General features: G+C 39.3%; 1 protein-coding gene across 1 annotated transcript in view; it reads left to right on the top strand.

Moving 5' to 3' along the window:
• Positions 1-259: 259 nt before the first annotated feature.
• Positions 260-26,876, top strand: part of mlip (muscular LMNA-interacting protein) — a 39,356-nt gene continuing 12,739 nt past the window's right edge. The window contains exons 1-5 of the mRNA XM_088352011.1: positions 260-281; positions 2,209-2,438; positions 21,534-21,638; positions 21,803-23,173; positions 26,754-26,825. Of these exons, the coding sequence (XP_088208137.1) occupies positions 260-281; positions 2,209-2,438; positions 21,534-21,638; positions 21,803-23,173; positions 26,754-26,825 (1,800 nt within the window). The remainder of the gene's footprint in view (positions 282-2,208; positions 2,439-21,533; positions 21,639-21,802; positions 23,174-26,753; positions 26,826-26,876) is intronic.

Raw genomic sequence — 26,876 nt, 5'->3', positions numbered from 1 at the left:
AGCTGGATTTGAATCCATGACCTCAGAACGACCGCGCCGCCGTGCTGCCCTGTATTTTTTGTGTCTAATTTCCTAATACTGTATTTTACACCCCTGGGATACAACATGAATTTTTCTGAGGTGGAATCAAGAAGTAAAACTGCCTATACAGTGAGGGAGAGTAACCTGTGGTAATGCAGAGCTAAGGAACGCCGTGTTTCAGAAGATTTCATTGCCCTAATCGCCTCTCTATTCCTTATAGTTTTCCCAATTGTCAGTTATGGCCATGCAACTTAGTGAGGGTAACAGTGCGTGTGTCTTCTATGTATTTCTTCATAATTGAAAGTGTTTCTTTCAATGGTCGTCATGTTTTTGCTTTCCCATTTAGCATCGGAGACTATTGATGTGTCGTTCGTGAACATAATGGCTCTATTAGCCGGCTCTTTGAAATGATGAACGGGATCCAGCTCCCAACTCATCAATGAGGTCTCCTTTGAGACATTATTTTTTTCTTTTGAAGGCGCACAGGATGGAACGGGAGATTGACAGACGGGTCGGTGCAGCGTCTGCCGTCATTCGGACCCTGTACCGGTCCGTCGTGGTGAAGAAGGAGCTGAGCTGAAAGGCAAAGCTCTCGATCTACCGGTCGATCTACGTTCCTACCCTTACTTATGGTCATGAACTTTGGGTCATGACCAAAAGAACACGATCCCGGATACAAGTGGCCGAAATTAGTTTCCTCTGCAGGGTGTCTGGGTTCTCCCTTAGAGATAAGGTGAGAAGCTCAGTCGTCCGGGAGGGACTCAGTGTGGAGCCACTGCTGCTCCGCATTGAGAGGAGCTAGTTGAGGTGGCTCGGGCATCTGATAAGGATGCCTCCTGGACGCCTCCCTCGGGAGGTGTTCCGGGCATGTCCCACCGGCAGGAGGCCCCGGGGCGTCGGATGAGCTGGAGGAGGTGGCTGGGGATAGGGACGTCCCGGCTTCCCTTTTAAGGCTGCTGCCCCCGCGACCCGACACCGGATAAGCGGAAGATAATGGATTTATGGATGGATGGATGTAAATGTTTTAATTTAAATTTCCTTTGTTTAGGAATGGCTATGTTTTCCTACATAGCAAATTTCAAGTTTATTCTTTCATTTCACAGTTTATTTGCTGTTGCACTGAAAAGTAAATACTTAAATCACATTTTGTTTTCAGGGCTTCCTTGTTGCCTGACTTTAAAGTTACTTATTACAAAAAGTGAAAAGTTTAAATGAGTTAGGTGTTCAACATTGAGTTGAAAAAGAAATGCTATTATAATTTTATAGTACTGTATGATCCAATTCTTGGGGAGGCAGAGGCTCAGAAGGTAAAATGCTCTTTTTGGGAGCACGAGGTCGCAGGTTCAAGTTAAAATGTTGAAGTGTCCTTGGGCAAGACACTGAACGCCTAATGCTCCTGATAAGCATGCATTGCTGACTCCCTATCCGTTTGGCTGTCTGTGTGTGTGTGTGTGTGTGTGTGTGTGTGTGTGTGTGTGTGTGTGTGTGTGTGTGTGTGTGTGTGTAAATTGGTAAAGCGCTTTGGGAGGTCTTCACTGACTTGAATTGCGCTATATAAATGCAGACCATCCATCATTTATTAAGTCATTCAGTGCATAATGTTTTATAATAATTGGTAATATAATGATTAAACTAAAGCAACAACAACACATCTGAAGAGCTGGCTCTTTTCAATGAGCCAAGCCAAAAGAGACAGATCTCTAAAAAGAGACGGAATTCCCGTAACTCCTTGGGACCCATAGCGCACTAATCTAATAATGTATCACTGATTTGTATAATCTTTACTGTATAATCAAGATTCTGTACTGAATCAGAAAGAGAAAGGCATTGTGGGAGGTAGTTCAGCCAATAGCATATCAGGATTGTCAGCATGGCATGACGCAAACCAATCGCAGACTGGTTTTTGAAATGACGAAAAACCATAAACAGATGTAAATCATGATATGCCTGAACACTGAGAAATAATTTATTTTATATGTCATATAGTGGGGAAAATGATGTAAAAAAGGGCAAAAACAACCATTTCATCCCGCACCGTAAAGTGAAAACATTGTAATGTGTGGTCGCCATATCCTGGGGTCTGCCATGCAGTATTCTATTAGCTGAAACTTCTCAAGAAGTTGCTAAACGTTACGAGAGACTGTACTATTCCAAGCTACTCCCTCTTGTTGTCAACATCGTTGGCAGAACAGCCTTGCCTGCTGTCTGCCTGCTATTTGCGTCTACAAACATCTATAAAAAGGAAGGCGACACGCGGTCCGGCCCACATCAACCTGCGTGCAGCGGTGCCGAGAAGTGGTCACGCTGCTTTCATCCAACATGCAAGAGGGCATCTCTGCGGCCGGGTGAGGCCTGACATCAAGCAGACGCTTTGGTTTAAGGAGGCAACAGGAGCTGGAATGAGGAGTTCTACTAAGGTAGGAGGCTTTGCTTGGACTTCAAAGCATTCACAGGATGACAGGAACCTGGCACATATTCATCAAGATTCCGTGCGTGCCTTCAAAGTTTTTCCCATGGAGAAAAACAACAATCGTTGAATACATATACTGCACAACCTGGAACCCTTTTGATAAAAATAACTCCTTATCTTACAAATTGCCCGTTGTTGCACTATGCTGAATTAAATATTGATGCATGTTACACATGTGCTTTGTGTACACTTAAGTTTGTGTTTTCATGCCAAGAGAAATCAAACATCTTAAATAACATACCCTATATAAAATTGTACCAACCTTTGTGAGGTACTTTTTTTGTTACTGATTAGAGCAATGTGTTATCAGCGTGATATTCATGACTAAAAAACTTGTTATTACTATGTTATTGTGATGTTATTATCAAGTTTTAATTAGAAGTAGGATTAAAATGGGCCCCAAAATAACTTCAATTTCATTGTCTTTTACACTGAAAACTAGTGGTTGTCTTCTGCGTCGAATGGTAACTTAGTCCTATTCAATTATTGTTTTGGTACCTGTATTTATGCATTTTTGACCTACTGCGACTTATATTCCAGAGCGATTTGTAGTATGGAGAATGGTTTCACTTTATATACTGTGATACATGCGGTCCATCACTAAAGTTTTTATTCATAAAAATTGATAGTAAATGTTTTTGATTGTGGATTGTTTTTATACAACATCTTAAAATTGGTGGAATGTTGTTCACAATTATCAACAAGACATTTGTGGCCCTTGAAGTACTATTTTATTGTTTTACCATATATTGAGTATTTTGAACTGGAGTCTCTTTAATGTAGAGCTGCAAGTGCGACATAAATTGAAACAGGAACATATTCTGCTCATTTTAAATTTTTGATTCTGATTTATTTCGAGCACTTTAGTAATGTGGAACAGCAAACACACCGCAGACGTTCGGTTAACAATAAAAAAGAGAAACCAATTGAGGAAAATAATGATGAGGAAAATATTTCAACAGACGAAAATAGAATTGAAAAGTATTTATATTATCTACTAATTAAAATATTGCCACTTCATGTCGAATGAGGGCTCAAAGTCATGTTTATTTGTGACGCCATTAATCACAAAGAGTCTCAAAGGGCTGCACAGACCACAGATTATTTCAAACCACAGACTATTATGACACTATCCCCTGATCTCAAACCTACATGAGGGCAAGGAAAAACTCAAAAACCTCAACATGAGGAAAATGAAGAAACTTTCAGAAGGGACTGCACATCACAATTCGTAAATAGTACACTCAAACTGTACAACAAACCAAAATAACCCAAAGCTTTACTTGAGTGTGCATTTCGACTGAGGTACGCAGCTTTGGGTTTACCTGGGGCAGAGTCCCTCAAATCAAAGTGTGGACTAGGAGTGCAGCGCCAAAGTGCGCAATTTAGCGAAATGCAGCGAGATGAAACCAAAAGAAATGCTGCTGAAAGTAAAAATCGTATTCTGCAGATTACAAGCTGCAAATAGCGAAACATTTGGCCAAAAAGCAGAAAGAAAGTCTGTAAAGCTTATAAGCTATTAGTGAGAAGCGAAAATGACATCTGTAGAGGTGGAAAGAGGAAGTGGCGCATCTTGTACCCCAACAAAGAGGATGACAATTTTTAGGGGATTTCGTGATTTCGAGATAAACTGATAGTTTGGTAAACATGCTCTTTATGATAAATTTATCTGAATAATAGAACTTTGGCATCATCTAAATAATTACATGAGTAAAAGTAAATGAGGCAGCACGGCGGCGCAGTGGTTAGCTTATGTGCGGCACAGTTCTGATCAAACCTCCAGCTTGGAGTTTGCATGTTCTCCCCGTGCTTGCGAGGTTTTCCTCCGGGCACTCCGGTTTCCTTCCACATTCCAAAAACATGCATGTCAGGTTAATTGGCCGGTCAAAATTGTCCCAAGGTGGGAATGAGCGAGTGAGTTGTCTGTCTCTGTGTGCCCCGCGACTGGCTGGAAACCATTTCAGGGTGTCCCCTGCCCACTGCCTGAAGACAGCTGGATGGGCTCCAGCACCCCCGCGACCCTACTGAGGATAAGCGGTGCAGATAATGGATGCATGGATGGATAAAAGTAAATGAATGCCGTGCAGATGGTCCACAAAGAGAAAAAAACAAAAACAAAAAAAAATGGCGAAAGAGAGGGAGAGAGAGGGAGAGAGAGAGAGAGAGAGAGAGAGAGAGAGAGAGAGAGAGAGAGAGAGAGAGAGAGAGAGAGAGAGAGAGAGAGAGAGAGAGAGAGAGAGAGAGTGAGAGAGAGAGAGAAGACCAAATAATTGGCATTTTAAGCCCAGATTTTGGGCCGGGTTTTGGTCGGGTCCGGGCCCAGGCCGAAGATCTAGTAGTGATCAATCATGGCCTCTTTACTGGATTTGGTCATGTGACGATCTTTAACAATCTCATGTTAAAGATACATAACTTTCTCTTTGTAGGGACATCTAACACATACAGTATGAATTAAATAGTTTAAATAAGTGGTTAAAAATGGATTTCCCCGGCCCAGATGCAATTTATTAAGTAACCACTGAAGTACATAAAACACCCTGTTGTTGCAGCATGTGCGGGTAGAGTATTAGCAGTACTGTTATCGCAGCAGCTGGTGTTGTGCTATATTTGCACGTCCAATCTCTAGTGCAGGGGGAGGCCTTGTTTCGGCCTGTTATTAATGTCTTTAGTGAGATACACCCAACAGTTGATGCTATTGTACACCCAACACAAATCACAAATGGAGTTAACGTGACCATTTGCGGATTTACAGAAAACAGTATGCTCCAGGGAGAAACTCTGGAAACATAACTCCAAAATATAAACGGACTGAATTAATAAAATCATATCGATAATTGCCATATTTTCTTCATATTCTCGAAGTCGTAGTGTGTATCATATTACTGTAGTTGTGTAAAAATAAGTTAATCATAAAAAAAACCATTTTGATTGTATACGATGAATGGCAAGCAAAAAGACTTGTATTTTACAAAAACATGCGTTAAAAAAAACATAGTAAAAATTAAAAAAATGAGGCTCTTTTTCTTCCCCTGCGTGTTCCTTCCTATACAAGTTGTGTGATGGGTAAAACAAGCGCTGGAGCTTTAATGAGCATCTTCTTTGAAGTTTTATTATAACAGAATATTCTGGGCATAAATAGGCTACATGACAACAGCTGGTAGGATTTAAGACAGCACAGCCAAATTGGCTGACCACTACTTTTATACTAGAAGAGCGGTCCCTGAGTTAAAACGAAACTAAGAGAGTGAAAATGTTCACTTTGAAATGTCATCTTTTTTTCAAACCGGTTTTAAGAGGAACTGATACGACAAACTGAATACATACACACATAAAACACAACTAAAACAATGGAGAAACCATTTCATTGCACCTGAATAAAATCTGACTTAATAAATGGAAAAGTTGTAACCTAATAAAAACGAGGTTATGAAAGAGGAAATAATAGAAGTCATTGCTATATTAGCATCAAAAAATCCATTATATACATGGTTTTCAACACTTCCTCAAAAGTTTCAAGTTTTTGTGCCGTTTTCCTATTATAGATGCTGGAAGGACAATTTAGCAAAGTTGGCTAGTCACGGTAGTCCTTTAATCGTTACTTTTGTTCCACAGCCGGGTCCTCCATGTGATTGTTGCTGAGTCTTCTAATTCAGGTATCCGCCGAAAGTAATCTTTAACTTTGATCTCTCAAGCTTTTACTAACCCTTTTTCACTCGTTCCTCTAGCTAACTACTCATGTTAGCCACTTGACTGTGGGCTGTAGCTGACAGCTAGCAGTTGTTGATATTTTTAGCTGCTCCTGGTTAATAAATCTGGCGGAGTATTACATCTCTTAAAGCTAGTGTTGTCATATTGAAACACGTACTAAATATATACTCAGAATTGTCTGATTTATCAGTCATTATTTTGCAGTCTTTTGTAATGTCTTCATGCATTTAGTTATGAGGCTTGTGAATTGTTTTGGGTCCTTAGTGTTCCTTAGTCTCCGGTCTTTAGGACCGCCCTCTTAGCATAAAAGTAATTGTCAGCCATTTCCACTGTACCCTCTTGAATCCTACAGCCCTTTCTTGTAGTTCATATGTGCCCAGGATATTCTGTAATGAACCTTCCCAAAAAAATGTTCCTTCTGGCATATATTTAGACCGTCTCACAAAAACAAACAGGTGGAGGAACAAAAAGCTGTTCCTCTTCATTGGTCATGCAAGTAATCCTCGATTAGCCCTATTGTTCAGGTTCTTGCCGCTTGAAAGTGTCTAGTTTGCTCTCGCAAGCTTTTAGTTAGCTCCTTTGAGTCGTAGCTTCTCCTGCTAGCCGCTGAAGATAGTCACTTGACTGTGGCTTGTAGCTCGAAGCTAGCCACTGTTGATTTTGTTAGCGACACTAGGTTAATATACCTTGCAGCGTATTTTGTCTTTCAAAGCTGCTCACGCTGCTGGACAAATGTTTTATTTATCCAATTGTTATGTAGCTTATTTTGCTAGCTGCTCAACTTAGCCTAAGCCACCCAGAGCTCTAATCAACTCGAATTTCATTTCTCCACTTCTTTTTCATTTGTGTCCGTCAAATCTCAAAACCATTCAAGTTAAGTACTTGACCTTGCAATATTAATACCCTGTTTTTCTAAGCTATTTAGGGAACTATTTACCAGTGTCTATGGAGGTTAGCTTAAGCAAATGATGAAAGCATTGTGTATTTATTTAGCCTTGTGACAAGAAATAATTGAGAGGCTTCTGGCGTCCACTTTGCAGACGGCATTTGATCTATCTGTAGGACGTGACCTATGCCACACTCGGCACTGAACATTCTGGACAAGTTGCAAATACTTCGACCTTGCAAAGTATCAACTTTCTCTATGACTGCTGAGGTCGTTTTAAATATGATAGTCCAATACCGATTCAGTTGTAATTTGTGAAGTTTGAAAACGCCTTGGTTAACGCCACCTTTAATATTTTTTCACTTTTAGTTGTCATTAAAAATAATTTCAGGCTCGAAAACACAAACGTGTCTATTTCTAGTTGTATCCGTGGGATGTCAACTGGGTAATGGCTTCACTTGGCGGAGTGATTGATGGCTTTTGCCTTATAACTCACAAGCTGAATGGCCCGGCGTCGCCTGGGTGATAGAAGATTGTATTCCGCTGCTTGGAGTGGTCGGCGGTCGGTAGCTGCAGTACCCAATTTGGCCAACATAGGTCGTTCGAGACCCCACAAAAGCAGACCACGCGAAACCAGATGTTTATCGATTTTATTGGTGTTTAATGGTTGGGCATTGACACAAAATCTAGCTAAAGACACGCGCGGAGGCCTATAGTACAACTGTGTACATTTGAATGAAAACTGCTGACGCTGTTTTGAAACCCAATCGTTACATACAAATACACACACATCAGGATTCATAACATAGTTTTGATAGATGGATTTAGATTTGATTTTAGCAACCGATACAAATATATATTTTTGTCTTTCCTGAAAATAGACATTCTGCAGCTGCTACTATTTCATTATTTCTCTGGTAATGTTGTCAAATTAGGACAAACAGCAAATCCTTGAAGACTAACTTCAATCAAATAACAGTTCACCCTCGTCTAACATTCAACATTGTGGGTAGTAGAGAAACTTGCATAGGATTTTGCACGAAAGTGATGTAAGTTTGGCTAGGTGTTAACGTAGATGTAGAAAATAAACTGTAACATTATTCAGGTACAGTTGGAAAAGGAGCAGTCACTCTGTAGCCAGTTAGGATTCAGAAAATAATGTGCGGTGAAGTTGCAATAACGTGAAAAGTGAAATAGTACTCTTGCTAGAGCAAATCATTTGATTATGAATTTTGGGAAAAGGGAGCTGACATGCCAATTAGTTAAAGCAAAATTCACAAGTAGTACCATGTAATTAAAATATTTATCATTCTCTGAAAAAGAAAAGCATTTTCTTATTATCTCACATAAATCAGGGGTCCCGAACCTTATTGAAGCTGAGAGCTACTCTTTTTTGTTACTAATTAGCGCAAAGCACTAACTTCAATTTCCATCACAGGTTTTAATTGGGTTGAGATCTGGGCTATTCGCAGGCCATGATATTGACTGGATGCGTCTTTCTCCAAGGAATGCTTTCACAGTTTTTGCTCTGTGGCATGATGCATTGTCATCTTGGAAAATGAGTTCATCATCCCCAAATATTTTTTCAACTAAAGGAATCAAAGAGCTGTCCAAAATGTCAACGTCAACGTGTGCATTTATTGCAGATTTGACCACAGCCATCTCCCCGTCACATATCATTAAGGACTGCTTGAATTGGGATGTTTTCCTCTTTGTAAATCTCACCGGAAGGTCACCAAACAAAAGTTCCAGCATCATTACCTTGTCTAATGCAAATTCGTGACTCATCACTGAAGATAACCTCCAACCAGTCATCCACAGTCCGTAAATGCCTCCTCTTAGCCCGTTGCAGTCTAGTTCTTCTGTGTTTAAGCCTCAACAATAGTTTTATTTTAGCTTTTCTATATGAAAATTCAATTTACTTTTGCTGATTTTGCACAGTTATGTCACATTTATTGACTTTAACTTGCTCCCATTTCCTCTTCATTTGTCTTGTTGTGCATTTTCGGTTTTCAAGACATGTAAGCTGTAGTTGACGCCTACATGTCTTCCTTGGCCTACCAGTACACTTTACTTTAGCAACCTTCCCGTGCTGTTTGTACTTGGTCCAAATCTTTGATACAGCTGACTGTGAACAGCCCATATCTTTGATAACCATACGACTAAAGTTACCTTCTTCAAGAAGTTTAACCATTGTGTCTTTGGTCTCAATAGTTATCTCTCTTATTGGAGCCATCGTTCTTGCCAATCAACTTAGTCCAGGAGCCCTCCAAGATGTGTTAACTGCACTGTTATAACTGCTGACTAACAAGCAGACTTAATCTAAGCCAGGTGCCTAATGAAGGAAAGGAAATTGACTGTTTGTGTCCTTGTTTCTACGCAAAATGCACTGATTGTCACGGTCGCCATGGCTACCAGTCTGCCGCGCCCCCGAACTCAGCTGCAGCAGATCAGCTGATTGCTGGTCTGCTATTTAAGGCTGGATTTTGGGTTTGGCGGGCGCTGGCTCATTACACAATCCCAGGTCTGTTATGCCTTGTCCTGTTTTAGGTTTAAACATTTTCCGTCTGTTATGCCGTGTCCTGTTGAGTTCGTGCCGGAGGAACTCTGTATTGTTCTGTTTTGGTCCCGGAGTATTGGGCGACTTTTATTTTGTTAAATAAAACTTATGATCGTCAACGCATATGAGTTCTCCCTTCCTGCCTCCTGCCTCCGTTCTGGTCCGGTCACCCCTTCCCTCCACCTCGCCTCGTGACACTGATTCCAATTTTTTTTCATCAGAATTGAGTGATACCATAATTATTTCCCTGCACTTGCTCTATAAAAGTAACATTTACTGCCCGTTGCAAGGTTTTTACTTAATTTCTTCTAGTGTTTCCGAATGCCAATATGTTGCACTTTGGAATGGCCTTACGATTGTTTAATGTTGGTTATCTGCGTTTTTTCGACAGAATAACATTTTGGAGTGAGGGCTTGCCCAAGACTGGTGTTTCCATACTTCTTTCTAGGGGTTGTAGGTTTAAACCATTAAAGCACATGCCTTATATAAGTACACTGAGTGTTTTATATTTTATACATTATAGACTCATTTTAAGATGTTGGGGAGAATTGATCATGTATTAAAATGATTTCTAATATTTGTTAAAAATCGAATTTCCTAGGAAATCGCAATAACCCTTAACTGCTGATCATACCTTCAATACCGGTACGCAGGCTACTTTGATGTGTTTGAGGGGCTGCCTACCAAGAAGCACATTGGTGACCCTTGATATTTACGACTATTATTATTCATTCTTCATATTCTTTTCAAGTACAGACGCTGCCCTAATTACGAACAAGATTGTTCCGGACGATCGTTAGTAAGCTGAATTTGTTCGTAAGTTGCTTCACTGTGATATTTTGTATGTTTAAGGTTTATGTAAGTATGTTTAAGGCTTGTATGAGTAACCTTTATAGTTTTGTACAAAAAATAAACATTTCATAAAATAATATGCCCTATAGAGATGAATACAGTTAAGTTTAACTTACTTTTGGAAGATGGTCTTCAACAGTTAGGTGACTTCCTCCTCCGTGGTAGAAAGTGGCACAAAAAAAGAAACAATCCAACCATTTTCTCAACCGCATCAAGCCTTCTTATTCCACTTTCATTTAAAAGGAAACAGCTCGCCTCTTCTTTACACTTTACACCAACCATATTGAATGGATGCATGAGATATTAAACGTTGTTATGATTACACACGAACCAGGTAGAGGAAGCCAGATTTCTTCTTCGGAGTGGATGCTGGGTGAGTTTTCACAGCGCCACGCGGCAAAAAGAAGCACTACAGTAATGTCCTGTACTTGGAAAAAGGTCCACTCAATACAAAATCTAACTTACAGCAATGTCCGGATATTTGTCGACATCCCGAAATACCGTTTTTCGTATCTCGAATGTTCGTAAGTAGGGGAGCGTCTGTACTATTTTACAAAAGCTTTTAGCGTCAATAATATTTTTCATCATCTGTGTAGCAATAATAAAATATTTTTTACTAAAAATAATTGTGAGATAAAATAAATATAATGGCTGCAACAACAACCGTTATTAAGATTTGTCTTTCTTTCACACGTCGCATAAATTATAAAAGCATCTTCTCCGACATCATTTATTTCTCTGTGTGGTTATAGAACAGCTGGAACTGAAGGTGCTGTGATGCTTTTTACCATCTTTTTATTTTTTCGTTATAGACTTTGATGGAGGAGCGTAAGTTCCCCGGAGAGGCCTTGAAAGAGAATTGAAACACGTCCTGTATTATTTTGTTTGCACATCAAAACTACACACCGGGGAAAAAAGGGCAATGTGGAGAAACTTTCATGTTTGGACTTTTACGCTAAATGTTGCAAGTATTACCCAGCTTTTGTCATACGATATGTTATATTTAGAGCAAAAATGTGTAACAAGTCAATCATTAAATGCAATTTTTTTATGAGAGGGAAGAGAGACAGGAACTTAAGCACCACCAAATGTTCATTGAAGGCGAAAAAACATTTCCGATGGCACGCCATGGGTTCTTTTCCGGGACGAGACAGAGTATTTGGACTTTTAAAAAAATAGAGCTGGAGGAGAGCAATGCAATCGATGACGGTTTTTTTAATCAGAGTGCACTCCGGAACCAAAACGATGGGGACGCGTGTCCCAAGAAAGGCCTCGAGACAAATGGGCGACCACAGTTTAGATAGGAAAGGGGTGTGGATTTGCAAAATGGAACATGAAATTCTAACAGGCACCTCTGTGATCTCACATTACAAGGCAAAAGAAAGGAGAACTCCTTCTACAATATTTAGTAGTGCACATTCCTGAGACTTCAAAAGTTGTGTGATAAGATAAAGATGAAAGACCGTTACTGGAAAAGTACTGATAAGAAAGGATACAGCTATTAAACTCTTCACTGAAGTATGTGGATAAACATGACGCGCATCTACAACAACTAAATGAAAACTCGTGTTATGGTGACATTATACTCAGTGACCTATTTTAATATTCTAACACTTTTTATGCAGACCACTCCTTCAAATCATTTTAGATTTCATGCCAAATGTAAGTTAAATGTCACATTTTGAGTTGTGTTGCTATCTACAACGGTATTTGAAATGTGATCTGTTGTAATTGTATCCAACTACCAACTCTTTTATTCTTCTAGATAAATTTTATACACAAAAACTGACCTTAAACAGGGAAGTCCAGTAGAAACCTGCCATTATCACAGATTTGAAAGAATTTTGAAAAAAAGAGAGGGCAATTATTTTTTTTACGTAGGGCCTGGATAGGTTTTATTTTTTTGAGCCTTAATACATGGAATAAAACACTTAAAACTACATTTTGTATTTTCTTGGGTTGTCTCTGTGTGATATCAAAATTGGTTTGATGATCTGAAACTTTTGTGAGTGATAAATATGCAAAAAAACAGCAATTTGAAATACTTTTTAACGACACAGTAATTTTGTTAACAATATGCTTGAATATCAAATGTTAAAACCATAATGAATAAAGGTCCCCTTTATTGCATTTCCAGTTGAGAATACTTGTACTTAGTAATACATTGCATCATTTTCACGTTCCATATGGTGGACCCATTTCTGGGGAAGCAGGAACTGAGGTATGCATGCTCAAAAATAGATGATGTTTAATAGCAAAACTCAGGTACAACTTAAAAAAAACAAGTGGTCTTAGAAAAAACAAACGGATTGACTATACAATAAACAAACTAGACCTGAGTGATGAGACAGTGGCAGCCAGTCAATAAATGGAGGTCGAATAATAAGGTGCATGAGTGGAGATTGTTTAGGTGCTGGTAGGTGCTCTGCAGCCACTCTCCCCAGGTTGGCACTTCTTAAGAGAGAATTGGCACAGCAGTGTGCCATGTGACCTTGTCTCTCCTGCCGCAGAAGATTGCCCAATTTTATCTTTTGCAAGAAAGCTCACAATTCTAACAGCATCTTTCTTCCAGTGACCGGCCAAGTCACTGTTACATTCATCCTTATCAGTAGGTGGATTACATTTTTTTCCTCTTTACGTCAATGATCTGCTAATGAGTCAGTACAGGGAATTATATATATATATATATATATATATATATATATATATATATATATATTTTAATTTATTTCAAGTCAATGACTTCCCAAAGCGCTTTACAATGTGCTCCACATTTCCCAATAGCGGCCTTGCAGCCATGTAAGGCGCTAACGTGCTTTTTGGGGGTATTAGGGGTTCAGTGTCTTACCCAAGGACACTTCGACATGTAACACGGAGGAGCCGGGATTCGAACTGGGATCCCTTGATCCCGAGACGAGCGCTCTACCTCCTGAGCTACTGCCACCCACCTAAAGAAAGAAATATAACTGTAATTTATCCAAGGTGTGATGTGACTTGAGTCAAGTGGAGTTGCGGTTGGATATTGAATAACTCATTTTGCTTGATGACGCTATTTAAGATTTCACTGCAAAAATAAATAAATTAAATGACGTGAACATCTCATACACAATTTTGTTGATTTAAATTTTTTAAAAAGCTTTTTGCCAAAATTTTGAGTATTATTTTTGTCATTTTTCTACAAAAACAAGGCAAAAACATAGTAAAACTTAAAGAAACAGTTTAAAACTAAGATAAAATAGCCCAAAAATATTTTTTCACTAAATCTGGAGTCTTTTCGATACCTCTTAATGAAAAGTACCTAAACTCTGCATGTAAGACAAGTTAAAAATGAGGACATCGTTTTTGAGGACGAGTCGTTTCCACTTTTAAAAATGTGCACAGCTCAGGGACTTCTTTTCTTGCAGTAGATGATACCTTCTATTTGTATATTAACTTCTAAGTTATAACATCCAAAAATGAGTGCTACTTTTCCCAGTCACTCAAAAAGTGACTGTAGCCTTCAACCAGGAGAAGACGTCATCAGGTGGTGTTCAACTGTCACTGGGTGCTTCGACCCTGAACCACAACGCCCTCAAGTTGGCGGGCCGGGAGTCACTGTTCATCTTCTCCTGGTCCCCAGCTAAACTTCTCCCTCCTAATCCAGAGCCGGCTTCCCCCACCAGGGTTGTGTGACAGGGGACTCTGTTGTCGAGGGGTGCGGCAGATGCGTAGAGGTCTCTGGTACTGTGGGGTGTTTCCTGACTGGCGTTCTCCTACGTCTCACTGAGTGTTTCCACCTTGCGCTGCATCTGTTTTCACCTTTCCCACAGATGGTCCTGGGTCGATATATCTTGAGGCCCTTGCGTTTTTGTAGATTTTCCCATGGTGGCACAGTCCCCCGCTAGTGTGGTCCGGGTACGCCATCTCGTCCCTGGTATTCGTGCCATAGCCATTGCCATTGAATCCGTCCTCCTGAGTCTCTCATCCCCCTGAGGGGTATTGCTTATTGTTCTGTTCTGTAGCAATGGTTGGTGCCCACTTGCGACTGGTATGGACTTTCCTAGATGTAATCTGTCTTTCCAGCGTTACCAATCTTCCTTGGTTGTCATCCTGCTTTTCCTGGAAGTCACTGGTGACCCAGTCTTGTCTATGTTATAACATACACAAATTAGTGCTACTTTTCCCAGTGACTCAAAAAGTGACTGTGGTTTTTTTTTAACCAGGAGAAGATGACATCAGGTGGTGGCACAAACTGTAAGAAAAACTTAACACTTACTCAATATAAGAAACATGATATTTTAAGCATTAAAAAGAAAACCATTAAAAAACACACGAAACCAGTACCAGGGACAAAGTTTTAAACAAATTTGAGGGAGGGTGTTCTTTGAGATTGTTTTTCGATAGAAAAAAGTGTCCCCTGGCTCAGAAGAATAACACAGTATTATGGGTATTATGCAGACTAAGATAATTGGAAAAAGGGTAATTTTATTAAAAATCAAATATCATACTGAATAGGGATTCCCCCCCCCCCTATATTACCCACCTCTACCTAAAATGTAGCCATAAATTATAAATGCCACCCTTATTATAATTCCTGTACATAATGCATTTCCCTGTATGCAGTTTCCTCTCCGCATACACTAATAAGTAACGGGTATTCATATCGACACGCAGGGAAATGCTATTTCGTTCAAGATAGGCCAAGTACTGAATGATGATAACTGCATTTTAAAAGGCGGTTATCCTTTATAATCCCTGTAGCAGACCATCCTGCATTACCGGTGCAAGCAGTAGTTCAACAATGTAAATCTCTACACACCCCAGGACTGAGATGGAATTAAACAACTCTTTCCTGTTTGAAGATTATGCATATTTTTTAGACAGTTTCCCCAAAAAACAACCAAATAACACAGTACTTGTGATGTGATTTCGAAACCACTTCCCTCAACGTGTAATCATGGAGTGCAAGTTCCTATTAAGTAATAATTATATTATTTACAGTAGACCCAAGGTTACTACGTCCCTACTTTAGGATGTTTTTCATGTTTCGATGTGGAATAAAAAAATTTTTTTGGCCCCTTGCAACGGCATTTTCCCCACCATACAACATCAACAACAATTATTTTGCTTAAAAGCTTACAAAATTCAAACTTAAAAGAGTTCTTGCGTGTGACGGTTTGGGTCATGTGACCATTATGTCTCTAAGCTGCCCACCTGTTGATGATGTACATCGGGGGTCGGTAACAAGCAGCTCTGGGGCCACATATGACTCTTTGGCCCCTCCCTAGTGGCTCCCTGGTGCTTTTTTCAAAACCTTTGATAATGGAAAATGATATGGTAGGATAGAGATGGATAAAGATACAAATACACAAACATTCAAGTACAGTATCCATCCATCCATCTATCTATCTATCTATCTATCTATCTATCTATCTATCTATCTATCTATCTATCTATCTATCTATCTATCTATCTATCTATCTATCTATCTATCTATCTATCTATCTATCTATCTATCTATCTATCTATCTATCTATCTATCTATCTATCTATCTATCTATCTATCTATCTATCTATCTATCTATCTATCTATCTATCTATCTATCTATCTATCTATCTATCTATCTATCTGTCAGAGACCAGGACGGAGACAGGACCCACTTACATTGCGTTTCTCACAAGTTTTATTGGAAGAAAAAGAAAGGGTTGCGCCCACGATCCGGTGATTGCTGGACGCGGGAAGCAGGTCGCTCTGATACTCGGATTGTGCTCCGAACACGGAAGTGGATCTTCGTGGCAAGCAATGGCGGTGTCGGGAGCAGAAAACAAGTCAGTAGCCGGGACAGGAGAGCAAAAACGTGGTCGGGGTCGGAAGCGAGTCGTAAGCCAGAATAGGAGAGAAGACGTAGTCAGGGACAAAAAGAGGTCGAAAGCCGGGACAGGAGAGCAGACATGGTCAGGATAAAATACGGGTCAAAACCGGGGACAGACAGGAGTAGAAAACGGGACAGGTGGGAGTCAGGGTCAAAAGAGGCTTGCCTAGAGTTTACTGAGGTTTGCAGACGGACTGACAAAAGGGGACAGACAGGACTGGGTTCATATACTGACTGGGAGCCAATCAAGACCCGGGCGCCAAAGGAGTGGGCAAAGCAGAGTCACATCAGTAATCATGAAATCATCATTAAATCTTTGAGGTTACAATAGCAGATGTGCCTTAAAGAACAGCAACACGATTGGTCAATTGTGACAATGACGTAAACAGTTTATAATGGTCAAAAGAGTGAACAGCAATGCATAATAAAAGTCAAAATAACAAACTGGCATCCAATGCAGTCTCATTCGCAGATGTTCAATGTTAAAAAAAGAATCAACTTTCAAAAAAATAAACAATTAACAAGAATAAGAAGGAAGCTCACGAATTGTTACCCACGCTAAGGTGTATGGCTTTAATCAACGATCAGTCTTATTACTAATGCTGGAGAACCTACAGGTTAAAATTTTGCAAAGAAAAGGGTTCTTGAGTACTCCAGTGTTAAAATTGAGGAAGCGATTAAAGCAATAAAGTATTCTAAAGACATGACATTACTCGCAAGTGGAATTTTTTACATTTTAATCTGCCGTCTAATTCTCCTTCAGCATCCACCACCTAACTCAACTGTACCAGTTATAGTCACATCATATACAAATTAAAGCAAATTTCAGTGTTCGGTTATGTGTATATATATTTATGATGTTTTTTCAATCATACGTTTGTATATAACATAAAAATAGTAATCATTCAACACCTTTTTTATTATTTTAATGTTTTTATATTGGGAACTAGGCTTTTAGAAAACATTAGTTAATTACAGTAGTACAGTAGTAATTTAACTTTACGATCCCCAGCTCAGAAGGGGTTATCGTCGCATCGCTGCCGTCTGCCTTATTGTAACTCCATCCACGTAATCCACAGCAAAGACTTTGCACAACTGAAGAACAATCAACAACTTAGGAAACGACCAAACAAATCTCACGACTGCTACTAACCCCCAGCTGTCTCGACAAGTTTGCAAGCACCCTAACACTAAATATTACAGCGAACGGAGCCGCGGGTAAGGTGATTACCTCTGATCTCTAACACCGGCTCTCTGGCTCCGTATATAACTTCAAAGATGTTCACAGCAGGGGGCTTCCCATCGCTTCCTGCTCTGCACCCCTTGCTGAGACTACCTGCAACTTGCAGATTTTCACTATATTTATCCAAATGTAACCTGCATGAGGTCCAAACTACTCACTCTTGCAAATCTAGATCAATCGGGTGAAGGTTTAGAAGATTGAACGGTGCTAAGAATGAATCTAAAGACAGTGAAACCCTGTACAATTGGAAAGAAATACAGAGAAGGATTCAAAATGCATTTTCTTCCATAAAGTCACTCTCAATTATACTCACAGAGGCACTTTCTCCTTCACTTTTCACCTTTTTCGCACGAGCTATAAATATCACGTATGGATTATTTTCTGAGGCCAAAAAATTGCCAGCTTCGTAAGCTCCATTTCTATGATTTGATAAATGGTGGGTTGTATCGTTTGGGTATCAGGTCAGGTTGTTAATAAATATAAATGTATAGGAGCCCGTTCAGCATTAATGTTGGCAAAGGAGTCCTTGTCAAAAAAATGATAAATGGCATAACAGCAACTCGCAGAAGCCAAGAAGGAAAAAACTGGTTTATTCCCTCGAGCATCAACATAAATACATGACTTTATTTTTCTTTTTGTTGTTCTTTAATCCACCGAAATCATCTTAGGGACAAATTTACATATTTATTCATATTACATGTTTACTGTGGTAATCATGAATGCAGGATTAAAAAGATGTACTTTTTCTTCTTGCAAGCACACGTTTTTACATAACACATGGGTGTCGAACCCATTTTTTAGCTCAGGGGCCCCATGCTGGGAAAAACGACTCTCATAGGACTAGTACATTAAAGAGAAACACAGAAAGCGAAAGGAGGAGAAAAAGAGAGAGGGAGTGATAAAAAGAAGAGAGAGAACGTAGGAGAGGTGTGAGAGAGAAAGAAAAAAAGAGAGAGTAGGGGAAAAATACAGGAATAAAGAGCGATAGTAGAGAGAGAGAGAGAGAGAGAGAGAGTAAAACAAAAAGGAAGAGTGAGAAAAAGAGAGAAACAGAGTGAGAAAGAGAGAGAAATGGAGAGGAAAAGAGTATAAATAAGGAGGTAAAGAAAGAGCTAGATGTTGTCACCTAAGAAAGAGTGAAAAGGGAGAAAGAAAGACAGAGAGCAAGAGAGAGAGAGATGACAAGCGAGATAAAAAAAAAAGAAATGAGATGAACGAAGGAAGGGAAGGACAAAGAAAGAGAGAAAACATGAGACAGATGGATAGAAAAAAGAGAAAAACAGAGGGGTAGAAAGAAAGAGAAAGACAAAGAAAGAGAAATATATAATGAAAGATAGAAAAAAGAGAGACAAACAAGAAAGAGGAGAGACAGAAAGATAAAGAGAAAAAAAGAGGTAGGTAGGCACCAAAAAAGAGAGGAAAAAAGACAATAAGAGACAAAGACAGACAGAAACAGGAAAAAGAGAAATACAGAAAAAAACAGAGCAAGACAATTAAAGAGAGGGAAACAAGTACAGCTCCAGTTAACTTGATTACTTTCAATTACTTTTGGATTACTCCAATACCAAATATGCTAATAAAAGACAAAATAAACTAAATATGAATAAAATGACTAAATTTTGTGCAGGCTTGGGGAGTAACGGAATACATGGAACGGCAAAAATGATGTTGGTAAGCTGTTTGGATTTATTTTCATTTTGTTTCTGTCGCATTTTATGTTAGTTTTGCCGGAGATCAAAGAGATCAAAGACAGGAGAGAAAGCTTACCACGTGTTGTGAGTCATATTTTTATTCATATTTAGTTTCTTTTGTATTGGAGTAATCCAAAAGTAATTGAAAGTAAGCAAGTTAAAGTAACCCAACCCTGCATACATTCAATTTTATTTGAATTCATTTTTGGGATTCAATGACTTCATGAACGATGTCTCTATTCTGTAAACCGGGATTTCAAACACGGAACACATTTGCAACCTCCCCCAGCGCAGGTATACAATATATTGAACTTTAACCTTTCACGGAGGGTTATAAAAAGCTCTCGCGTATCAATAATAAGCCGTTGGCTGTCTGCAAACAAGTGTTTACTTGACGACTTTGGTAAACAGGTTTGCAATTCGAACTCGGGAACTGGAAGATTGACTTCCAACACTCATACGATGCAGACGGCTTTGATGTCGAGGTCCCCTTTGGTGTGCCCCCTTTTACTACGCGCAGTGTTTATCCAGACACGTTTGAACTTTGTTTTGCTGACATTGATAAATGTGCAATACACCGGTTTGACCAGCTGAAAATGATGAGAATTCTTCATATTTAGGGAGTAGGACTACTCGTTTCAGGGCAGAGACCACATTTAAACAAAGATATATTATTTTACACTTACACTGCCAATTCCTACTACGCAGGTCATACAAATAAAATTGAATTTATTCTCAAGGTCAGTAATAGTAGAGAGTCTTCTTCACCATGTTCTGTTTTAAATACAAGTGACACAGATTTGTGTCAATCCTCTTTTTCAATTTTATTTTCTTAGGAGATCTGTGTATTCCCGTGGAAATTTTGAACAAGATCAAATAACTGAATAGGACACATTACAGTTTTGTTAAAAAAAAAAACATAAGCTTAGAATATGGTTATTTTGGTTAATTGAAAAGGAGTGATTTTAAGGTTTTACAAAAGTCTTTATTTCATAAAATTCAAGACCAGGTCTAAAATTGATAGTAGACCAGGTTACAAGGCAAAACTAAACTACACGAAGCACAACATTTTAAAATCAACTAAAAACTGAATTATAAAGTAAACTATAAATGCACTAAACCAAAAACTAAATATATGAACTCTAAACTAACTGTATAAACTAAACCAAACTCTAAACTAGAAACTAAACAGAGTTTAATCTCTTAGCTCTAAACTCTGAGCAAAATATTTTACATAAATTTAAAAACTCTAAACTTAACTCCAAACTCTTAAATCTCGAGTTGAGAGTTGAAACTCTTAACCCCTAACTATACTCTGAACTATATCTATAAACTGAACCTATAAACTCTAAACTGAAAACAGAGCTTTTAACTCTTGACTTTAGAGTTCAAACTCAAACTCTCAACCCAACTCTAAACTTATTCTAGAAATTTTAATCTTAAAACTGAACTCTTAACTCTGGAGTTTAGAGTTTAGCCACTTAACTCCAAACATAACTCTAAAGTAAATCTGTAAACTAAATCCGTAAGCTCTATACTAAAAAGTAATTCTTACTAAACTATTAACTGAACTATAAACTAAACCAGCCTATACACTTAACTATTGAATTTTTCAAAACATTTTCACACTACCTATTTTTTTAAATATTGTAGAGAATTACGCCTTCTCTTATTTATTTACTGCTGCCACTTCCTTTTAATGTGCTTTAACTTTACAAATATGTGTTCTTTCATTAATTCTTGCAAGCGGAACATCCTTGGACCAATGACTGTTTGTTGACAGTTAAAAACGTTGCGTCTTTCCTTGTGTAAAGCACCTGAGTTTGGAATGTGCTCTTAACATAAAGCTTCTAACCTGTGATTAAGATAGTTAAAGACTTAGCGTTCCTGGTGGCATATATTTGGTATTAAATTAGTCTGACATGGGCACCCTGTAGGAGCAACGGTAAGCAGTAAGTGCTTTGCATAATATAAATATAAAATAGGGAGATATTCAGACTCAAATTTGAAGTGTGTGGCTGTCAGACTGACTCAATGGGTGGGCTGGACTAGTGTATAATTCAGGCCGCCCTAGCCCCCGTGTCAGCACGACATGTGCAAGTGCATGTGAGTTATACGTACGTATGAGTTATACATGTGGGACATGTGGTCGGCTCCCACTGAACGCACTCCCCCCTAGCTAGCTAAAGTTCACTTCAGGCTTCTCTCACATTTCACCCTCGCAGTATCTGTTTGCTTTTCTCCTGTCAGAACCACCCCTGCTCCTTGAAGAAGACAAACGGCGAGACCATGTCGGATGGGCGGGACATTGTCTTCATCAAGGGTTCTTCGGAGGCTGGAACAAAGACAATTGAGGTATGGGTAAATTTGCACAAATGGTTGAAGCTTTTAGTTTGCTATTTCATCAAGCACAATGTGTGTATGTAAAGTCTGTAAATGTCATCCTGTTTTTTAGAAAAAGAATATTTGAGTTTGAAAACCAAATTTAAATAGGAAAATGTCCTTAACTTTCTTGTTAGCCACCAGTCAAGGAGAGCTGCTCCCAAGACTCCACGTCGCTGGGTGGCCGAGCCGAAAATACACCTAGACGAAGCAGCGCTGAGACAACCGCTGATAAACGGCAGGCCCTTTTGCAGCAGCGGGGTCATGATTCCTCTGGACGCATCCAGATCGGCTCAGGTTTCGCGCCCATGTTCCCGACACCGGCTTCCTCCAGGGAATCCGTCCTCTCAGAGCCTTGGCCCGGACTCCCATCCTTCGCTTCCCCAACTTCTCTAAGCCGTACCGTTTCCCCCTGGCCCGCACTCCCATCCTTCGCTTCCCCAACTTCTCCAAGCCGTACCGTTTCTCCCAGTTCCTCAGTCCAGTCCAGCGTCTTTTCTCCGACTCTGGTCCGAATCAAGAAGCACTTCCTTGCACCAGGCTCCAGTCTAGTTCACATCCCTCAATCCTGTTTCTCGTCCTCCGACAGCCTGGCGTCCTGTCCGCAGTCTCCACCTCGTCGGCACAGGCCACCCCTCACCAGACTCTCGCTCCTTACAGCCATTCTGAGGAAAGGTCGCCTTCCCGTCCTGTCTCCTTCAATCCGAAGGCCTTACACCCCCTGTTGGCCCGTTAACCCGGTGACCCTCACTTTCTGCAACGCGTGCTCGGCTGCTACCAGCGTGGCCTCCATCCCCTTGGAGTTTTCCTCTCCGTTCTCATCCTCGACATCTTTAGATAGTCAAACCTTTGTTCCCGGGGAGCCTATTAGGCATATTACGGCACCCCGGCCGGAGCTACCTAATGAGCACAGCAGAACTCCCGCTTCAGTAAAAAGGTGCTCCGGGGAGATAAGCACAGGAAGCGTGCCAAAGTGGGAACGTGGGATCTTGCCCACGCCGTTGCAGAACGAGAGAGACCCCCTGCCGAGGTTATGCTCCAACTTCAAACGTGTGCCGCTACGGCACGATTATGTGTTCAAGCCTCGAGAGCTGAAGCCCGGTGTGGCATATGAGGAACGCAGCAGCAAAGCGGACACTCTCCAAACAGACAAAAGTCAAACGCCTAATTCTTCCTTGTGGAAACTTCGATGGCTTTCTGAGCGTCTGCGATCCCCGTCCCCTTGCCATCCCTCTTTAGGTTCACCTCTCCCTCCTCTCTCCACCGAGAGGTTAAAATCACCACAAAGCTTCCTCCCCGCAACACCAGATTCTACAACGTCTCGCTACACTCCGTTGGCTTCTTCAGGGTGGGCCTCACCCATCGGATCTTCCACGCCAACTCCTTCTCCGGCGGCTCTGTTTCGAGATCTAACGCCGTCCCCTGCCTACTCCATGCGCTCCACGCCCTCCCCAAGGCCGGGGAGTGTAATATCGGACTGCAGTGACAGGGAGGGTAAAAAAAGAAAGGTAGATACGTTAACACGCTCGAGGACACGCGCTACTCTTTGACTCACTTTATAGGCAGTCATGCACGCACCAGTCAAAACATTGGGGCGGCAGTAGCTCAGGAGGTAGAGCGCTCGTCTTGGGATCAAGGGATCCCAGTTCGAATCCTGGCTTGTCCGTGTTACATGTCGAAGTGTCCTTGGGTAAGACACTGAACCCCAAATACCCCCAATAAGCAGGCTAGCGTCTTACATGGCTGCAATACAAGGCCGCTATTGGGAAATGTGGAGCACATTGTTAAGCGCTTTGGGAGGTCATTGACTTGAAAAGCGCTTTATAAATGCAGATCATTTCATTTCATTTAATTTCATAAATGGGACTCTTTTGGTTCATTTCACACAGAACGACCTAATTGTTTGGGTTTTTCTATACCAGGGGTCTCCAACCTTTTTCAAACTTATAGCTAAATTTTGTTACTGATTAGCGCAAAGGGCACCCAGTTTGATATATATTTCTGAAATAGCAACTTAGCTAGATGGCTTGCTAAATGGCTAAATAGGCAGCTTTATAGTTAACTAGGAAGGTAAACGGGTGAAAACTAAAAGGAAGATATATAGTTTTATAAAAGAGTAAAACGCCATCCAAACAGCCAGATAGAAAACTAAAAACAAAGCTAGATAATTAGCTAGAGAGAAGGCCAAAATTTAGCTTGATAACTAGAACAAAAGCTATAGTGTTAGCTAGCTAGCATGCAAACAAAATGTAAAGAGCTAGATAGATAGCTTGCCAAATAGCTTAAACGGTAGGAAGATAACTAGTTACAAAGCCAAAAAGATAGCTAGCTAAAAAATGCACATTTTTTGCCCATAAATTGGAATTTAGTTTGTTGAATTTCCTGTACAATAAATCAATAAAAAGATGAATAAATAAATGTGTTTGATACACTAACAAATTCTCATTCTCCTCTCTTAATTGAGCAAAAATAATTATCAATACTTGAATGTTTTTTTTGTCCATGAAGCCCATGAACTGGATTGTTTTAATTGAAATTACTAAAATAACTTATCATGTTATTATTATGTTGTTGCTATGTTACTACCAGGTTGCTGTTCTAAAGATAGTCAAGTCAAGTCATGTTTATTTGTATAGCCATTAATCACAAAGAGTCTCAATGGGCAGCACAGACCACAGATAATTGCAAACCACAGACTATTATGACACAATCCCCTGATCTGAAACCTACATGAGGGGAAGAAAAAACTCAAAAACCTCAACATGAGGAAAATAAAGAAACCTTGAGAAGGGACCGCACATGAGGTAATCCCACACAAACACACAAAAATACATTATTTTTGTAGGGGGAGTTTCTGCAAAACAACACACAATGTTTGGTCGAATCAATCCAAGTGCAAATCGTTTTCAAGTATTGTTACACTTATCACAATTTTCTGGCTGATCACCATTCCCCAATCTTCACTTTTCCAATATTTTCTTATCATTTGAGATCGAATTACCGTATATATGCGAAGCACTCCAAGAGTTATTTCAACAGCAAATGAAGTAGTTTGCTTTGGTAAAAATTAATATTTGATAATTCAATTCAGCCAATGATAACAGGGTCCACTGAGATTAGATAATATCAGTGAAATAAATTACCCAACGCTTGGAATATATGGGGCGATTATTCAGTGCACTATTGGTCACAAAGAATTTTTAAATTATGCTAATATATCAGGCCGATTTTGGGTTAAAGGAATCAATTTGAAAGGCTACATTCTAATAACATTTAGGTAAAAAAACAATGACAAGAGTGGACCCAGAAAATACGAGGTCAATATTGTTGTTTTGAACAAAAATAGTCCTGCAAAAAAAGCACGTTGTTTTAAATAAACACAATTTAAAAACAGTCCATTTGTAAAAACCCAATAAATTTGTTTTTTGTTCAAGGCACCTAAAATTGGTATTGCACCAAAAAAACTGGGTCATTTTGTATAAAACGATCCCCTCAATTTTTTTCTTGCTTGTTTAAACATGCCGAAATTGTGTAGTTTTATTATATTGTCAAAGAATGGGTCATTTTGTTTGGAATAAACCAACAAGTTGGGTAATTATGTACAAAACAAGCCAGTCTAGCCCAGTGTAGTTACTAAATTTAAGTTTTTTTAAATACTTCTAACCAAAAAGTGCTCTACTTGAAAAAATACTTTACCAGATAAACACTCCAATAAAAAAAATTCAGGGAACCACTGAGCTAGAAAATCAACACAGGCCAGCTTCCTCCTTTACAGGCGTGCCAATAAAAAATGTCTTGATCTATCGGAGTTGTCTTTATGCCAAACATACTTTTCCTTTGAATCGTGGCCTGAATATTCATGTATTGACATATTTTCCCACTTGTAAAAGGGAAATTTCAAGCATTTTTTGACAAGGTTATAAAGAAGGGATATAGCAATAGAAAACAGGTATAGAGAGATAGATATCTGGTATCCATAGACAGAAATCAGTGACAGATAGGCGGACAGACAGACAGGAAGATCGATACGATGGATACAATGATATAACGATAGATACAATGACAGACTAATAGTTACGGCAATAGATGAAACAATAGATGCAACAATAGATACAATAGATAGAATGACAAATCGAACGGTAGCTAGAACGAAAGATATAACTATAGATGATGATGATGATCTGCATTTATATAGTGCTCTAGATGGAACAATAGATAGAACAATACATAGATACAATAGCTAAAACAACAACTATAGCGATAGATACAATGATAGATATAAAGATAGATAGAATTATAGGTAGAAAAATAGATAGAACGATAGATACGTAGAAAGGTAGATATAACGATAGATAGAACAATTGATCGGACAATGAACAGAAAGGAAGTTAGAATGATAGGTAGAGCGATAGAAATATAGAAAGATAGAGGATAGATATAGCAATACATTGAAAGGTAGATAAAACGCTAGATAGATTGATAGATAGACAATAGATAGGACAATAGACAGAAAAATACATAGAACGATAGGCAAAAGGTTGGAACGATAGACCCATAGGTATTATAATAGAACGGTAGATAAAAAGATAGACCAAGAGTATAACAATAGATAGAAGATAGATACAAGAATAGTTATAACAATAGATAGAATGATAGATAAAACAATACGTAAAAAGATAGATAAACAATACATAGAAAGATAGAACAACAGATAGAACTACAGAAAGATGGATAGATAGGTAGAACGATAGATCGATAGAAGATAAACATAACAATAGACGAAAGAATAGATAGAACGATATAATATCAATTTTAACAGACCTGTGAAGACCTTTTTCTATCCATTCTATGTTGAGTGTCCATTAGAAACCAATTATCATTCAGATCTCAACCTGTCATTTCCAGCAGCATAATCAGCCGCCGGCAGCCCATAGAATATTTATCCAACGCCGATCACTTTTGGCATCTGACCAAACAACCTGCATTCTCATTGAATTTATTGCTACCCCAGGCGCAGCTGATTGCATGTTTTATCTGATGATTTTCACATTTGAATGGATTCACACGTGTTCTCAATCTCTTTTGAAGACTCACAAGATTAAGTCAAGCTACAAATCACTTGCCGCAATTCCTACAAACACCGTCCTCCTGGATCAACAGGTACTTTTTTCCCGGCACTGTACTCGTGTCAAAGCAGCTCATTATGCAGTT

This window comes from Urocampus carinirostris, chromosome 13 (genome assembly GCF_059441175.1).
Source record: "Urocampus carinirostris isolate Australia breed hairy pipefish chromosome 13, RoL_Ucar_1.0, whole genome shotgun sequence".
In the NCBI taxonomy this organism is placed as follows: Eukaryota; Metazoa; Chordata; class Actinopteri; order Syngnathiformes; family Syngnathidae; genus Urocampus; species Urocampus carinirostris.
The sequence above is the reverse complement of the archived record's forward strand: the minus strand, read 5'-3'. Positions and strand labels throughout refer to the sequence as shown.